The sequence below is a fragment of the Peromyscus leucopus genome, chromosome 3 (genome assembly GCF_004664715.2).
Source record: "Peromyscus leucopus breed LL Stock chromosome 3, UCI_PerLeu_2.1, whole genome shotgun sequence".
Classification (NCBI taxonomy): Eukaryota; Metazoa; Chordata; class Mammalia; order Rodentia; family Cricetidae; genus Peromyscus; species Peromyscus leucopus.
The window spans coordinates 150162959-150181484 of record NC_051065.1 but is presented as its reverse complement, the minus strand read 5'-3'; the positions used below and the strand labels follow the sequence as shown (position 1 = coordinate 150181484).

At 37.8% G+C, this 18526-nt stretch overlaps 1 protein-coding gene across 1 annotated transcript in view; it reads left to right on the top strand.

Annotated features, from left to right (window-relative positions):
* Kdm5a (lysine demethylase 5A) overlaps nt 1-18526 on the top strand; it is an 86288-nt gene that overhangs the window by 27445 nt on the left and 40317 nt on the right. Inside the window, exons 9-14 of the mRNA XM_028880450.2 lie at nt 221-340; nt 869-1027; nt 6137-6318; nt 9290-9452; nt 13469-13588; nt 16683-16877. Coding sequence (XP_028736283.1) covers nt 221-340; nt 869-1027; nt 6137-6318; nt 9290-9452; nt 13469-13588; nt 16683-16877 — 939 coding nt within the window. The remainder of the gene's footprint in view (nt 1-220; nt 341-868; nt 1028-6136; nt 6319-9289; nt 9453-13468; nt 13589-16682; nt 16878-18526) is intronic.

Genomic DNA, 18526 nt, shown 5'->3' with positions numbered 1-18526 from the left:
TAAGAGTGATTAGTTTTATTTCAGCTAGAGAAATGATCAAGAAAAGCCATATTTGAGACATTTATTTATTGTATTGCTGGTTATTGAACCCAGAACCTGAGAGCATTATACCACTTAGCTACCATTCAAATCTTTGGTATGAGGGTTTTAATGCTTTTTTTTTTTTTTTTCCAGTTTCAGTGAGTTTACCTCAGATATCTTTCTCCCCCCCCCCCCCCAGGAATGTAACAAACCTCGAGAAGCCTTTGGATTTGAGCAAGCTATAAGAGAATATACACTTCAAAGCTTTGGAGAGATGGCAGATAATTTTAAATCTGATTATTTCAATATGCCAGTCCATGTGAGTAGCTGTCATTTAGAGGGAACAAAAGATTTTTTTCTGTCAGGTTTTGTAGAAATCAGGAACAATATAAAAAAGGTTAGAGAACACCAAATCTTAAAATTAGGGACCTGCTAATCTGTTTTTTTAATTTCACTCTCTTTTGTTTGGTTTTTTTTTGTTGTTGTTTTTGAGATAGAGATCTCACTGTGTAGCCCTGGCTATCCTGGAAATCACTATGTAGACCAGACTGGCCTCGAAATCAAGGAGATCCACCTGCCTTTGCCTCCTGGTGCTGAGATCAAAGGTGTGCGCCACCACAACCAGTATGAAAAGCATCTTGATGTTTAAATTTTAGTTATCTTTATTTATTTTAGTTATCTTTTGCTTTTCCCTTTCCTCAGTTGAGAAATACAGGAATTAATTCTGCTCTGATATATGTGGTAATTCGTTTGTTTATATCATGTTTTTGTACAGTTGGTCTGTATATTTTATGTTTTAAGGGATTATAGTTACAATGAGTTAATTATCATCTTTGTTTTTTTATAGATGGTTCCTACAGAACTAGTAGAAAAGGAATTCTGGCGGCTAGTAAGTAGCATTGAAGAAGATGTTATTGTAGAGTATGGAGCTGATATCTCTTCAAAAGATTTTGGAAGTGGATTTCCTGTAAAGGATGGTCAGAAAAAGATGTTGCCAGAAGAAGAGGTCTGGATACTGTTCTATAACTTTTTACTCTGAAGCTGATTTTGCATTTTCATAGAAAACATTCTTTGTCTAATGTGGAGGGACCGTGCCAGTTTAAAATGTGATATATGTAGGATTAGACAACATAATTAATCTCTGATTTTTTTAAACAGTGATCTTTGAACTGGCCATGGGTGTACATATCTAGAAATATAGTAATTTGGAAACCTAGGTAGGAAAGTTGTTAGTAGTTTAGCTTGAGATACATACTGAGACTGTCATATACAAAGCAAATTCAACATATCTTTTAAGAATTATTTTCTCTCTAAATGTTAAAGCCAATTTAGTTAGAATTTTAATCTAATTTGAAAGTTGTTTTTAAAAAATTATTCCACTCAGGAGGCAAAGGTAGGCAAATCTTTCTGAGGCCAGCCTTGTCTACATAGTGAGTTCCAGGAAAAACAAAACAAAAACATTTTTGTTTTGTGTTTGTGTGTGCCATATGCTGGAGGATGGTGTTGGGCAGTCAAAGGACAACTTATGAGAGTCACTTCTCTCCTTCTGTAGACAGAATTTCAAGGCTCTAACTCAGGTTGTCAGGTTTAGCAACAGATACCTTTCCCCACACAGCCCTAGTTTAAAGTTTGTGCCTTTCTGTTCTCCAATCTAGAAAGTGGGCTAGAGAGATGACTCAGTGGTTAAGAATGCTTGTTCCAGAGCTCCACCATGTTCTTCTGGCCTCTGAGGGTACCAGCATGTATATGGTACACATGTATACATGAAGGCACACATGCATAAATACAATCTAGAAAGTTTGCATATAATCGGGTGCTTGGTGTTGCACTCCTATAATCGTCCTTAGAAGACTGAGCAAAGAATATTGCTTGCACTAGGAGTTTGTCTGGCCTCCGCAATATAGTAAGATATCATTTTATAAAAAAAAGAAAGTGACACATTTTTTAAAATTAGTTTTATTGGTAATTTCTGAAATAAGTTTTCTTCAAGAGCTGGCTTGGTAGGATTTCATGTATGCTTTTACTTTTTAGATCTTTGCCCCATAAAGATTCATAAAACTGAATTGAGATCCATTTCTTTTTCGTTTTAACTGATCACTTTCTTTTTCTTCATTGTTGGCAATAATTTAAGCATATTGTCTTCAATTAGAAGGAAGTAATTTAGGACTGGGAAAATAGCTTGATGTGCCTATAATTCCACCACTAGTGGAGACAGCAGGACCACTCGACTTGATGGCCAGACAGTCTAGGCCAATCTGTGAACTCCAGGATCAGCAAGTAACCTCATCTCTAAAAATAAGGTGGCACAGAGTGTGGTGGTGTTGACTTAATCCCAGCATAGAGGCTGGAGGATCTTGTAAGTTTGAAGCCAGCCTGGTATAGCAAGACCTAGGACAGCTAGGGCTACTTAACCTTGCCTCATTCATAAATAAATAAATTACAAGCCGGGCGGTGGTGGCGCACACCTTTAATCCCAGCACTCGGGAGGCAGAGGCAGGCAGATCTCCGTGAGTTCGAGGCCAGCCTGGGCTACCAAGTGAGTTCCAGGAAAGGCACAAAGCTACAGAGAGAAACCCTGTCTCGAAAAACCAAAAAATAAATAAATAAATAAATAAATAAATAAATAAATAAATAAATAAATAAATTACAAATATGATGACATGATGAGCAGTTGAGGAAGATAACCAATATTTACCACGAAGTTGAAACTGACTGATGACTTTAAATTCCAGATCAGTGGTTCTCAACCTGTGGGTCACAAACCCTTTGTGGGTCAGGTAACCCTTTTACAGGGGTTGCCTAAGACCATTGGAAAACACCAATATGTACATTACTACTCATAATAGTAGAAGAATTAGTTATGAAATAGCAACAAAAATAATGTTATGGTTGGGGGTCATCACACCTGAGGAACTGTATTAAAGGGTCACAGCATTAGAAAGGTTGAGAACCACTGCTCTAGATCCTCTTGCTTCCTTCTAGCTCAAGTGATGTGATTACATCATTACTTTGTGTGATGCCCACAAAGTCTGTTTCTTTCCTACAATGGTAATTTAAAAAAAAAAAAAATTTTATGCTAGAAATGGAACCCCGAGTCTTGTATATACTAAGTAAGTATGTGTGAGACCACTAAACAATGCCTCTAGTACCCTATTCAAACTTAGATCCTTCAAGACTCAACTCTAGTCCTTGCTTTTCCATGATTTTTTCCTATACCTCAAACCCATGTTAATTACTCTTCATTGACTCTTGAAGATAAAATATTCTCTTCCAATTGCCTTGTGTTAATAATTTTTTTTATAGACCTTTTCTCTTCAGAATAGTATCCCTTGAACTCCCTGCCTCCCAAGTGCTGGGATTAGAGGCATGTGCCGGGACTGGAGAGGTGGTTCAGCAGTTAAGAGCACTGGCTCCTCTTCCAGAGGACCTAGGTTCGATTCCCAGTACCTACATGGCAGCTCACAACTGTTCATAACTCCAGTTCCAAGGACTGTAGGCAAACAGTCCTTACACAGACACACATGTAGGCAAACATCAATGCAAATAAATACATCATTTTTTTAAAAAAAAAAAGCATGCACCACCACCACCTGGCCTCCAATTTCTTTTTTTCTTTTTTCTTTTCCTTTCTTTATTTTTTTTTTTATTTTAGCATACTAGAATTTTTATTCCAGTGCTAGAGAAATGTCTTACTCCCTCTTGCCTTTCTCACCCTTTTGTAGTTCCTCAACCTCAGGATTCTCTCCAGCTTCAGCCTCTGGTGTATGGGTGCCACTGCCCATCTTCTTTGATATTTCTCACTGAGATTTATTCTTAATTAAATGTATGTAGGAGTTTTATATTCTATCCCCTTTGATTCTTAAGTATACTTTTGTCGTTTCCTTAATTTTCATTTAAAATTCTACTTGGAGCCAGAGTCTCCCTATGTACTCCTGGATGACTTAAAACACACCATGTAGATATGATTCATCTTACCTGTACTTTTTGTTTTGTTTGCTGGAGTTACTGGCATGCACTGCTATAGTACTGGTTTCTTTTTTTCTTTCTTTTTTTTTTTTTCTTTTTTTTTTTTTTGAGACAGAGTTTCTCTGTGCAGCTTTGACGCCTGGCCTGGAACTCACAGAGATCGCCTGGCTCTGCCTCCCCAGTGCTGGGATTAAAGGTGTGTGCCACTACTGCTTGGCCTGGTTTCTATTCTTTTTTTTTTTTTTTTTTTTTTTTAAATGCCGAATGCCGTTTATTGAAGGAGGGAAGAGGTCTTAAATACAGGCTTACAGCATAATGGGAAAACCCCAGAGGGCAGAAGTTCGCTGGATGTTTTACAGTCTTGCATCTAAGCTGTTAATGCTCATTATGCAGTATACACAGACAAGGAACTTCCCTTAAGCATTCAGGAGGGTGGAACCCGGTAGGGAATTAGCATAGGGAGGATATCAAGGTCAAGGTCAGCAAGCAAGGCAACTGGTTGCTGTATCCAAAACCGGGACCAGGGCCCTACAGGTCCCCCTTTGACTAAAAAATGAGCTTCTGACTTGGGTTGCGTGGGATGTCAGCAGGTCTCCTTACCTGTCATGGAGATGCCTGCCCAGGCCACACAGGCGCTATGTCTTAGGTTGGTGTGTGTGTGTGTGTGGGGGGGGGCTTGGTTTCTATTCTTTATGTTGTTTTATATGTAACATTCTGATACCTGTCTTAGAGTTGACAAGTTTTCTGGTTAGCTTTGTGATGGATAATTTATTTTCCCTCTTACTTTAAGGGTTTGGGATTTTTTATTTTTTATTTTATTTTTATTTTTTTTGAGGCAGGGTTATTACACTATACAATTTTTCTTGGCCTTGAACTTGTGATCCTCTTGCCTTAGCTTCCTAGATGCTGGAGTTATAGGCATATGCCACTACACTCAGAGTTTAAATTTTTTGTTCTCATAGAAACTTATAAAAAAAAAAAGAAAATAGCTGTCTACCTATATCCACATTCAATTACCAACTTGTTTGTTTGTTTGTTTGTTTGCTTGTTTGTTTATTTGGTGGGGTCTCTCTATATAGCCCTGGATCTCCTAGGTCTTGCTATATAGACTGGGCTGGCATTATCCACATTCAATTACCAACTGTTTATTCATTCATTCATTCATTCATTCATTCATTTGGCGGGGTCTCTCTATATAGTCCTGGATCTCCTAGGTCTTGCTGTATAGACTGGGCTGGCATTGAACTCACAAAGATTTGCTTGACTGCCTCCACGGTACTGGGATTAAAGGCGTGTGCCGCCAGTGCTTGGCTGACAATACCTTTTATATTCTGTGTTTGCTTCATTTCTGTCTCTAGAAACTAGGAATTTTCATGTTTTTCAAGTTCATCTATGAAATAAGTTTCATGTGTGTGTTTATTTTTTATTTTTCTGTGCACTAGTGTTTTGTCTTCATTCATGTCTATGTGAGGGTGTTGGATCCCCTGGACCTGGAGTTGCAGACAATTGTGAACTGCCATGTGGGTGCTGGGAATTGAATCTGGTCCTCTGGAAGAGCAGTCAGTGGTCTTAACCACTGAGCCTTTGTTCCAGCTCCATGAGTTTCTTTGTTAATCTTAAATTTTATCCAGTTTATCCTGATGTATTTCTGGTTAAGGAAGATAGTATAATGACATTCTGCATTATACCAACTTCATGTAGTGCTATAAATTCAGGATTGTATATCCTGTCAGTGTCTAGCACTGTGTATACTGTGATAATCATTCTGGAAAGTTATGCTGCTCTGGGGTACAGTAGAAATACAAAAGCAATCTGCTTACATGGGGCGCACTTTTTTACTGTAACTTTGCTCATGTGTTTCAGAGTAAACTAGAAATAACAGGAAATGTCTTTAGAACCTTGAAAAGTTTGTGTAGATATTTAGATACCAAATATTTATTTAAATTAGTTATAGGTGCATTAGTTAGATTAGTAGATGAGTTGTAGATTTACTGTGAGTTACAAAGAGTAGATTGTATGCACTGGATGATAGTATGTATTATGAAATATTTGACCTTTTAGAAAGATTCTCTTAAGATTTTTGCTTAACACTTGTAAACTCTGATTTTTTTTTTTTGTTGTTGTTTAACTTTTTTTTTTTCTTTTATAGGAGTATGCACTTTCTGGTTGGAATTTGAATAACATGCCTGTTCTGGAACAGTCTGTTCTTGCACATATTAATGTGGACATTTCTGGTATGAAAGTGCCATGGCTGTATGTGGGGATGTGTTTTTCTTCTTTTTGCTGGCATATTGAAGATCACTGGAGCTATTCTATTAACTACTTGCATTGGTATGTCCAATCTTGTTATATCATATGTACTTAGTGACCTTTTTTTTTTTGCTGGGGAGGTTGGTATTACAGATTAAATCCAGGGAGTCATATGTGCCAACTACTTGATTTACCATTGAGCTATACCCTGATCCCTGGTTTTTCTGTTTTTTGTTGTTGTTGTTGTCATTTAATTTTTATTTTTTTTTTTTGAGACAAGCTAGTCTCAAATTTAGGTGTAGCTGAACTTGAGCTTCTGGATTTCCTGATTCTACTACTTCCAGAGTACTAGGATTGTAGATATGTGTCACCACACTAGGCCTGGTATTTTATTTTTAAGATGTAATAATAATAGCTCATATATTACAGAGAACTAGCTTCGAAAGTATTTTTACATAAAAGCAAGATAGTGTATTGAGGAGGGGCGGGGAGTTGTCCCAGACCATCTTCTCTGAAAGTGTGTTTAATTACCCGAGGCTAGAGTTGGGTTTTGATTTGTTTTCTGAGATGTTATTTGTTATTTTTATTTTATGTATGTGGTGTTTCTCCTGCATGTGTGTCTGGACCCACGCGTGTGCAGTGACATGGGCCAGGAGAGAGCACTGGGTCTTCTGGAACCAGAGTTCAGTTCTGCTGCAGCGCCACGTGGGGTCAGACACTCTGCAAGAGCATCTAGTGCTCTCAACCAAATTAAATGATGCTTGTGTAGTATATGAGAAAATAATTAATGATGATTTTTATTTTGCTTGTTAGGGATTAAAAGGCCTTGTTCGTGTTAGTATTGAAGTTCTGAACTCTATCTCCAGCCAAATTTTGATATGTGTTTTTAATTTATATTTTATTTTATGTGTATATATGTGTGTGTCTTGAGTGTATGTGTATTTGTACTACGTGTGTATAAGCCTGTGGAGGTCAGAAGAGTGCTCAGATCACCTGGAGCTGGAGCTTTCAGTTCCAAGCTACCATGTGGGTGCTTGGAACTGAACCTGGATCCTCTGAAAAAGCAGTGATTTCAGCCACTAAGTCATCTCCATTCCTCCAGTTTTGATATATCTTGTCAGGCAAAATGGGATATTTAAACTTATAGTTGAAAGATTTGATTTGGTGCTTAGAACTTGAAATGTTTTTCATTTTAGTAACATTTCCTCTAAAAATACCTAAAATGTAAGCAGTAAATAAATTCCTTTTTTTTTTTTAATCTCAAAGATTTTTATTCACTTAACCAATCCCTTTTCTAGTATTAATACTATTTTAGCTGGCTGTCTTTTTTTGTCTTTTGTGTGTGTGTGTGTGTGTGTGTGTGTGTGTGTGTGTGTGTGTGTGTCTGTCTGTCTGTCTGTCTTCATTTTTAATACTAACTAAGAGTAAATGAAATTGAAAATTACTACCTCGGTTGGAGTAGGCACATTTCAAGTGCTTTATGGTCATATATGATTAGGAGCTATTTGATTTACCAGCCCAAGCAAAAAATTTTTTTTGTTTGTTTGTTTTTGTTTTTTCAAGACAGGGTTTCTCTATTTAGTCCTTACTGTCCTGGAACTCACTTTGTAGACCAGGTTGGCCTCAACTCAGAGATCCGCCTGCCTCTGCCTACTGAGTGCTAGGATTAAAGATGTGCACCGCCACCACATGGCTACAAAATACATTTTTTTAAATACTGCTTTTTAAAAGATTTCTTTTATTCTGTTTATGTGTATGTATATGAATCTGTGCATGTGTGAGTGAGTGTGTGTGCACACGCATACACCACAAGAGTACAGGTGCCTGTGGAGGTCAGAAGAGGGCCTTAGGTCCCCTGGAACTAGAGTTACAGACCCTTGTGCGCTGCCCTATGTAGATGCTGGGAACTGAACCTGGGTATTCTTGCAGGAGCTGCAAGTACTCTCAACTGCCAACCAGTCTCTCTAGTCTCCTGCCCCAAACATTCTTATTGCAGTAAATCCTGTAGGGAGCAGGGATCTGACATCTGAAGTCTTCTGACTTAAGAGAATTAGGAAGTATAGCTATTTTGTAAATATCTTGATTAATTAAATAGAGTTTCTATTGCTGTAATAAAATACCATGACCAAAAGCAACTTGGGGAGGAAAGGATTTATTTCATATTACAGCTTGTAGTCAGTCATTCAGGGGAACCGGGGCAGGAATTTATTCAGAGGCTGTAGAGGAGTACTCCTTACTGGCTTACTCTTGATGGCTTACTCAGCCTGCTTTTTTACAGCACCGAGGACCACCAGCTTAGGGGTAGTACCACCCACGGTGAGCTGCACCTTCCTACCTTAGTCATCAGTCAAGAAAATGTACCACAGGCTTGCCCACTGGTCAGTCTGGTGGGGTCATTTTCCCAATTTAGAGTCCCTCTTCCAAAATTACTCTAGCTTGTTTTAGGTTTATGTAAAACCTAGCCAGCACTATTTCCTAATAGTTTATAACTATTTAGTATTCAAAATGAACTCTAATCCACTAAAATATAATAGATTAACAATGCCAGGGTTTGGGTATTTTTGTAGGCAACTATATTTCAAGTTTTAAGTAGTTTGTAGTATTAACTTACTTACATGAATGGGAAAATTGAACTTAGTTATTTATATGCATTCTGGAGATCATTGATGCTTTGCTTTAACCATTATGATAGTAATTGGAAAGACTCATGTTCTGGGAATCAAGGCAGTGAGTGTGTTCATATCCTTTTGAACAGTGATTTCCATGTAATGTATTTTTTGTTCAAAAGGTACTTTTACTAGTCCCCTATTCATGTGCTTTGGAATATTTTCCCAGTAGCAGTGAGTGTGTATCTTATTTGTCCATATAGTTTTGCCTTATTTCCTGTTATTAATAGTAGCATATATTTATGGGATGGTTGCCAGGATTCTGGCCATATAACCTATGGCCAGGAATATGACAAGGTTAATTATAATTTAGTGGATTTGAATGAAAGACCCTGGCTTCATTGGTACCATGTTCTACCTAGCTAAACAGTTATTTCTTTTGCTAGGGGCGAGCCAAAGACATGGTATGGTGTACCATCTCATGCTGCAGAACAACTGGAGGAGGTGATGAGGGAGCTGGCCCCTGAGTTATTTGAATCACAGCCTGATCTCCTACATCAGTTAGTAACCATCATGAACCCAAATGTGCTCATGGAGCATGGTGTGCCTGTGAGTCTTTTTGTGTCTTCTTTCAGCATTTTCAAAGATTTTCTAGCTTTTGATTAGATATAATCACAAGGGTGTTTTTGTTTTGATTTGGGCAGGGGGTTTGTAACTGTGTAAAAAAGGCCCTGTAGTATAGATGAATTAGAATTTATACCTTGAATAGAACTTTAATCTGATTAAGAAGGGATGCTTTAAAGTATGAATCATATATTATGTCTTACAGCTACCTATTTGAATAGGCTGTTTTTTAATAAAAACTATTAATCTTTATTCTTTTTAAGCTTCTGTTGTTGTTGGGTTTTGTTTGTTTGTTTGTTTGTTTGTTTGTTTGTTTTTAGATAGAATGTTACTTGGTAGCTCTCACTGTGTGGCCTGGACTTGCTGTATAGACTAGGCTGGACTCTGACATATAGAGATCTACCTGCTTCTGCCTCCCAAGTGCTGGCATTAAAAGTGTACATCACCATGCCCAACTCTTTGTGACTTTGAGAAGTTTTTAGAAATATCTTGTATGGTCATTTTCATTCAATTTAAAATACATTTTTGTTTTCATTAAGACATACAGTTTACACAAACACACACACACACGTTTCTCTGTGTCACACACATATATATTTAAATATATATTGTGTATATTTTCCAAATGTTTGTGATTTCAAATTTTTTTTTAAAGATTTACTTAATGTATATGAATGTTTTGCCTGCAAGTATGTATGTGCACCGTATACACAGTTAGTGCCTGAGGAAGTTAGAAGAGGGCTTTGGATGGATCACTTGGAACTGCAGATGAGGATGGTTGTGAATCACCATGTAGGTGGTGGAAACTGACCTGGGTCCTCTGCAAGGGCAGTAAGTGCCTTTAATGGATGAGCCATCTCTCCAACCCTTGGGAATTTTTTTAAGGTTTATTTTATTTTATGTGTATGAGTGTTTTGTTTCATGTATGTATGTGCCCTATGTACATTCCTGGTGCCTTTAGAGGCCAGAAGAGGACACTGAAATAGGCATTACAGCTTGTTGTCAGCTGCCAACAGGTGGTGGAAACTGAAAGAGCAGTAACTGCTCTTAACTGCTGAGCCATCTCTCCAGCCCCTTTTAAAACTTTTTGTTTTTGTTTTTAATTGCATTTTCTTTTGTGCTTTTTGTGCTTTTGTTTGTGAGCCTATCCTTTAACAGCTGAGCCATCTTTCATGCCTTGTTGTGCCATGGTGCATGTGTAGTAGTTTGGAGAACAGCTTATAGGAGTCCGTTCTCTAATTATACCATGTGAGTCCTGGAGAATTCAGGTCATCAGTAGTGGTAGCAAGGGCCTATCCCTATTGAACTATCGCATGACTCCCAGATCTCATGTTCTGTGTTCTCCCTACTTAACTAGACTAATCAAGTTCTTTAAAATGATAGCTGTTCTAGTTTCATTCTGTTGCTGTAATAAAAAAAAACTGATCAAAACAACTTAAGGTTTATATCAGCTTAAAATTCCAGATCATACAAAGTTCATTATTGAGGGAAATCAAGGCAGGAAGTTGAAGAAAACCCTGCACTGCTGTTACAACACAACATTACCCCTGGCCAAGGAAATCAAAGCGAAAAAATACTGCAGAAATCATGGAAGATACCTCTTGTTGGCTAAGACAGGCTGATGATGCTTAGCTATCTTTATTATATAGGCCAGGACCATCTTCCCAGGGAACGGTACCATCACATGGTGGGAGCTGGGTAGTGCACTGGCCAGCCTACATTAATTAAGACAGTCCTCTTCCATAGGCCAGTCTATTCTAGGACATTCTTCAGTTGACACACTCCTCAGGTGACAGTGTTGTGACAAGTTGACAGTTAAAGATAATTAGGAAAGGATTCTTTTTTTTTTTTTTTTAAAAGCTGGGCATGGTACTGCATGCCAGTCAGGGAGTCCATGCCCAAGAGATTTCAGGTTTTATATTTCATTTTGTTTTGTTTAACTTACGTATTTATATAGAAGATGATAATTGGACAGTGGTGGCTGCATACCTTTAATCCCAGCACTCCGGAGGCAGAGGCAGGCAGATCTCTGAGTTTGAGGCCAACCTGGTCTACAGAGCAAGTTCCAGGATATACTTCAAAAGCTGCATAGAGAAACCTTGTCTCAAAAAACAAAAAAGAAACTGTGTATGTGTTGGGGGGGGGAGATAATGACAGAAATGTACTGTGGCATCTCCTTTTAACTCAGATTTGTTTTTCCTTTTTTTGTTTGTTTGTTTGTGACTGAGTTTTGCTTTGTTTTGAGACCTAGTCTTGGTCAGTAGCAGCTGGCCTGGAATTTGCTATATAAGCTTGCTACATACAATTTGCGGTTTGTTATAACTTTTCTTTCTTTATTTTTTGAGCTGCTGAGGCTGGAACTCAGGGCCTTGTACACATTATACAATTGTTCTTCCACTGAGCTACATTCCCTCAGAACTTATTTATATTGTGCAGGTTTGGCACTGAACTTGTGGTCCTCCTGTTTCTGACTCCCAGGTTCTGAGTTTATAACTATGCTACCGCATTTACTTCATATACTTGTAATGCAAAGGTAGATAAAATAATTTATGTTATGTAGCTAGAGTTTTCCTGCCTTGCCCACAGTTAGGACAAATCTCTGTCACCCGCCAGTCCCACAGCCGCTCAGACCCAACCAAGTAAACACAGAGGCTTATATTGCTTACAAACTGTATGGCTGTGGCAGGCTTCTTGCTAACTGTTCTTATAGCTTAAATTAATCCATTTCCATACATCTATACCTTGCCACGTGGCTGGTGGCTTACCGGCGTCTTCACATGCTGCTGGTCATGGTGGCGGCTCGCGGTGTCTCTCCGCCTCAGCCTTCCGCTTCCCAGAATTCTCCTCTCTCCTTGTCCCACCTACTTCCTGCCTGGCCACTGGCCAATCAGTGTTTTATTTATTGACCAATCAGAGCAATTTGACATACAGACCATCCCACAGCAATGTTACTGTTGTCTTCAAAAGGTGTACTTAGACTAGGACTTAGCTTATTAAAGTTAAACCTACTTAAAACAGTTATTGCCACTGTCTTGAAATAGCTTTCATATTTACATACTAATTCTGTCTGAATAAAAAAACTGACATGTATCACTTGGTTACACTGCCAGAAGATATTTTTGAAAGTTCTACTTAAGCTAGTATTAAATTGGGCTTGGTGGCACACTCCTTTAATCCTAGCAATTGGAGGCATAGGCAGGTGGATCTCTGAGTTCCAGGCCAGCCTAGTCTGCAGATAGATTCCCAGTATAGCCAGGGCTGTAATACAGCGAAACTTTGTCTTGAAAAAATCTAAATAAATAAATAAAATGAAAAAGAAACTGATATTCAAATTAATTAAACAATACGCATAGTATTATCATAAAACAAAAGTTACACGATTATAGGAAATTTAATTATTGATTTCTGTTTATAACAAAAAAAAATGATTTTCTTAGTTTTTAAAGAAAAAAATATTTTTAAACAGGATCTTATTTGACCCAAGCTTGTAGCAATGAATGATATGGATTCTGTGTTCTTCCTGTTTCTACCTCCCAAGTGCTAGGATTATAGACATTGACCATTAAGTGTAGAAATTTTAACTTAGAAAGAGTGTACTATTTTTTGTTTGAGAATTGCTTTTGACTGCTAATTCTTGTTATATATTGTAAGGTTAATCAGAATTTTAAGAAAACAGTTCTAGCTTTTTGTTTCGTTTTGTTTTTTCAGACAAGGTTTCTTAGTGTAGCCTTGGCTGTCCTGGAACTAGCTCTGTAGACCAGGCTAGCCTTGAGCTCACAAAGATCCACCTGCCTCAGCTTCCCGAGTGATGGAATTAAAGATGTGCGCCACCACTGCCCAGCAGTTCTAGCTATTTCTTAAATCTTATTATTATTTCTGATATGTAGAAGGTAAAGTGCTGTTATTTCCAGTTTTAGAAAATAGTTTTGAAATTATCTGAGTGGACCTGTCTTTTTTTTTTTTTTTTTTTCTTTTAATCCCTGTTCCTAATTTGCATTTAGGTGTACAGGACTAATCAGTGTGCTGGAGAGTTCGTTGTGACGTTTCCTCGTGCCTATCACTCTGGATTTAACCAGGGATACAACTTTGCTGAAGCTGTGAACTTCTGTACTGCTGACTGGGTCTGTTCTATAGCACGTGGCTGTTGTACGTCTACTAACACCCCTATAAAATGCAGTATTTTACTTAGCTGGGTTTTGGTTGGGTCCATTAGTATTTCAGGGTTTATTGGAATAGCTATTGGAATTTAGAAATTTCATTACATTGTTTATTCATTATTTTCCCTGGTATGTTTACATTTAAATGGGCAGTTATTTGTTTATTCTTTTCCTGAGGGGAAATACATGTTACCTCTGTCTTCATTTTCTCTGAGCACTTTTGAATCTTAAAATGTATGAGTGATAATGCAACAATTGCTATATCAAAACGCAATTAGTTATGGCTGCATCATGATTGAGAAAAGACTGCCAAAGATCGAATACTTAATACACACTGGCTTTATTTTTCTTCCCCAGTGATGCTGGGTTCTTTGGCCTTTTAACATTTTTGGTGGGGGACCCCTATAGTAACACTGATCTTACATTTTTCTGTGGATAACTTAATCTGTTACTACATTTCATAATCATACAGAGAAAATATAGTAATACAGTGGGTAGTATTTTGTGTTTTGATGTGTAGCTTTGCTGAGTTGCCTACCCTGCCCTTGAACTTCTGGGCTCTGTGAGTTGTTTTCTTTTGGTTCAGTATATAAAACTCCTTCCTTATTTGGCTATGGAATCATATAATACAGCGTAATTAAGATTCAGTTAAGGGTTTGCTTTGGGCCTGAGCTCTTTGAAAAATAACTAATAATATGATTTACACAATGCTGGATAGGTATAAGATAGGATGCAGGATGATTCAGGTAAGAGTTGAAATGATTTCAATGTCTTTAACATATTCATACTCACTAATATGGACTTCATTTATTTATCTATCTATTATTTGTTTATTTGAGGCAAGGTCTTACTATGTAGTCCTAACTATGTAGTCTGGCCTGGAACCCCCTATATAGACTAGGTTGGTTTCAAATTTGGATCTTCCTGAGTGCTGGCATTAAAGGTGTGCACCACCATATCTAGCTAATACTGATATTTGATCTTGAGGAACTTTTAATTTTAGTGGTTTTTTCGTTTTGTTTTGTTTTGTTTTACGTTTGGTATATGTGCCACAGCATGCATGTGGAGGTCAGAAGACATCTTGCAGGAGTTGGTTATACTTCTGCCATGTGGGTCCCAGGGATTGAATTCAGGTCATCAAGCTTGGCAGCAAAGTGCCTTGTCCTGTTGAATCATTTCATCAGCCCCAAGGGCCTAAGTCTTTTTCACCTTGTGTGTCAAGACACTAATAGATTGACTTACTAACCTTGAACAAGTTAAATGTTAGAGTTGAGAGTTGTTAGTACTTTTAAGATGAAGGTTATGATACGAATGAAAACTTAACAACAGCTTTGTCTCTAGGGCTATAGGGCTAACTTTTTTATTAGTTGCAGTAAGTATCAGTTTTGGCTTTTTCACATGTTATAATAATTAAGGAGTACAGAAACCCTAGTTTGGTGGTTCTACTTGCTTTTGTATTGTAGCTATTTGAGAAATGCTTAAAGAATAAATGTTTAAGAATAAAATGTGAGCCAGGCCTTGTGGCTCATGTCTGTCATCCTAGTACTTGGTAGGTTGAGGCAAGAGGATTGCCATGTGTTTGAGGTCAGTCTGGGCTACGGTGTCAGAAACCCTGAAGGGGTACAGGGTAAGCTACAAAAGAGCTGTACGCCATTACTAGACAACTGGTTGCTATCTACAAGTTCAAATACATTTTTTCTTGGATTGTTTAATGAGTACAACTACACTTTGATTCAGATAATTCTCTCATACACTCTGTGAGCCTTATTCCTTTCTGCCTTTCTCAAAATGGAAGAGAATTCTAAAAGACTCTTAAAGGTCCATTTTCTTATTTTCCTCCATTGTGTTACAGTTTTCAAATTTAAATAAGATAGCTTTCACCACCATAATGTTTTCACTGAGTGTAGGAAATATGAAATGAGAGAGTGTGTGTAGTTTGTCATAATTGGTTTACAAACTAGCTGTAGAAATTTTCAGATTCCATCTTAAGGGGACTTTGTATTTGAGTTTGTTTTATTGGTAATGCCGTTCTAACCCAGGCCTGTGCTTGCTAAGGGCATGCTGTACTTCAACTACTTTTGATTTGTGAAAAGTGATCATTTATAGTCGCTAATTTTATTTTACTGTTAGAGAAAACAAAGTATATTCTCTAGTGATTTCACAGTTTTAGAGTCTCTTTATGTAAGGCTGCTTGTTACTAAAAGAATTTCCAGAGGCTGGAATCCAAATCATCCTTTGCTTTGTTTATTACTTTTTAAAAAATGACAAATCAGACTATGTAAATTGCATAAGTAATAACCCATCTTTCTTTTTCATTTTTTGCCCTTTCTGATAATACTTTTCTTTTTGTTCTATGGAATCTTAAAGTTTGAATACTTCCACTTAATACTTTATGACCTGAACTTTAAATTTTTTTTTTTTTTTACAATATATTTCCTTTTTTGCTTAAGGGTAGCACTGTGTTAGACTCGGTTAAGAGTTTGCTGCCTCCTATAACAAGGCACTTCACTTTTTTATTTTTATTTTTTAATGGAGTCTTATGTGCCCCAGGCTGGCCTCAAATGAGCAAAGGATGGCCTTGAACTCCTTATCTTTCTACTTCCCAAATGATGGAATTATAACTTTATGCCAGCCTGTCCTGCTTTTTCATTTCTTTTTAGTTTTGTTTTGTTTTTCTCGAGACAGTGTCTCACTATGTAAACCAGGCTGGCCTTGAACTCACAGAGATTCGCCTGCCTCTGCCTCCCCAGTGCTGGGATTAAAGACATGTGTCAGTCAGCCTAGCCTTCTTCAGTTTCTTGGTATATACAATGGTATTATATAAAAATCTACAGCTCAGGGCAGAAACTTAGCATCTCAGCTTATGGACATCATCAGGGGGAAGACCTGTGAAATTTTGGCTGGTTTATAGAGAATTACTATTTATGTTATGTTTTATGTTTAGATAGGATTTACTTTATCTTCTTTCTAATAAAAGTGAGTACCTGAAGGAAGGTAAATAGAGGTTCTGTGCTAGATATATCATAAGTAATTTAACTTGGAAATCTGTTGTTTTTAGTTGCCCATTGGACGTCAGTGTGTAAATCACTATCGACGGCTAAGGCGCCATTGTGTCTTTTCACATGAGGAACTCATTTTCAAGATGGCAGCTGATCCAGAATGCTTAGATGTAGGGCTGGCTGCCATGGTTTGCAAAGAGTTGACTCTCATGACTGAAGAAGAAACACGATTAAGGGAATCAGTTGTACAAATGGTAAATATGCTGAGTACATTTCTTTCCTTTTTTAAATAACTGTTTTTTTATTTTTTGTTCTTATAAATTTTATATATATGAACTGTATTTCTATCATTCCCTGCTCCTTGTTCGAACTCCTCCCATACCATCCCACACACGCACACACCCCTCAAATTCATGACCTCTTTTTCTTTAATTATTATTGGTACATATATATGAGTTAATATAGGAGTACAACCTGCTGAGTTCATTTGTTTGGTTTTGTTTTGTTTTGTTTTTTGAGACAGGGTTTTTCTGTGTAGCTTTATGGAGCCTGTCCTGGCACTCATTTTATAGACCAGGCTGGCCTCGAACTCACAGAAATCTACCTGCCTCTGACTCTTGAGTACTGGGATTAAAGGCGTGCTCCACCGCTGCCCGTCTTGAGTTCATTTTCTTTTGCTTGTACGTATATGTTTTTAGGGCTGACTACGTAGTATTTAGATAACCAGTTAGAGGACTCATTGCAGGGAAGACTGATTCTCTCTCTGAGCTGTCATTAATTGCCTGTAGCTCTTCATGGGGGATGGAGGGACAGGGCTTGTGACATTTCTCCATCCACATTGGCATGTCAGCTGGTGGTATCATTATTCAGGTCTTGTTTTTAGGGTACCATTTTGTTAAAATTCCATGAGTGCAACTTCCCTGTAATATATAGAAGGTACATCTCCTAGCAGACACTCTGATCATCTATTTTTCCTTGCCCCCCTTCCACAATGTTTCCTGAGCTTTGGGTGAAGGGTTTATATTGTAGATGAGTCATTTGGGTCTGGGCAACCCGCAGTCAGTTGTTTTCTCCATTTTGGCTAGGTAGGGGTTTTTGTCATGATCTCGGCCTGCTGCAGAAAGAAACTTCTTTAATGAGGGATGGAAGCTACACTTAAGCAGTGATTATAAAGCTAAGTATTTAGGGTGAGCTAGAAATTATCCTAGTTTAGTAAAGTAGTGGATTCTTCTCTAGATCACTGGCTAGGTTTACAGTAGTGGGTGTGAATTCCTCCTGTTGAGTGGACCTTAAGTCCAGTTCGGCAACTGGTATTTCCTGCCGCAGTAGAAGTGCCACCATTGAGCCTGGGGTGCCGTCTTGCTGTGCTGGTCATTATGTTGTTGTGCTTTGTAAGTGTCGCAGCTGGGGAGGACTATTGACTGCATTTCTCCTTTGAAGGAATTCTGAAAGCTAGGCCTCAGGGAGAGGAGGCTTTTGGGTTAGATTGAACTTGATTTCTCTGAATCCTGTTTCCAAAGTGTATGGCATCTTCAGTTATAGGGACTTAAAACTTCACCTTTTGAGAGGCAATGATGATGTTAGCCTACATTCTTTTGTGAGTCGCTTAAACTCACTTGACCAGCAACTTTAAATGAGATTTCTTTTTCATGTCTAGTAATGGGCTTTTTTTGTTAGATACTCTGTGGCACTTAAGGGGAACATTATCAAGTGTCATATAACTTTATTTAAATTCACTCTCTCTCCGTGTGTGTGTGTGTGTGTGTGTGTGTGTGTGTGTGTGTGCGCGTGCGGGCGCTATTGGGTGTGTGTCTACATATACTTATGTATATTTTATGTAATTTTAGATAAATAGTATGATTCTCTATAGCTTTTACAGATATCCTTAGTGTTGTTTATCCCT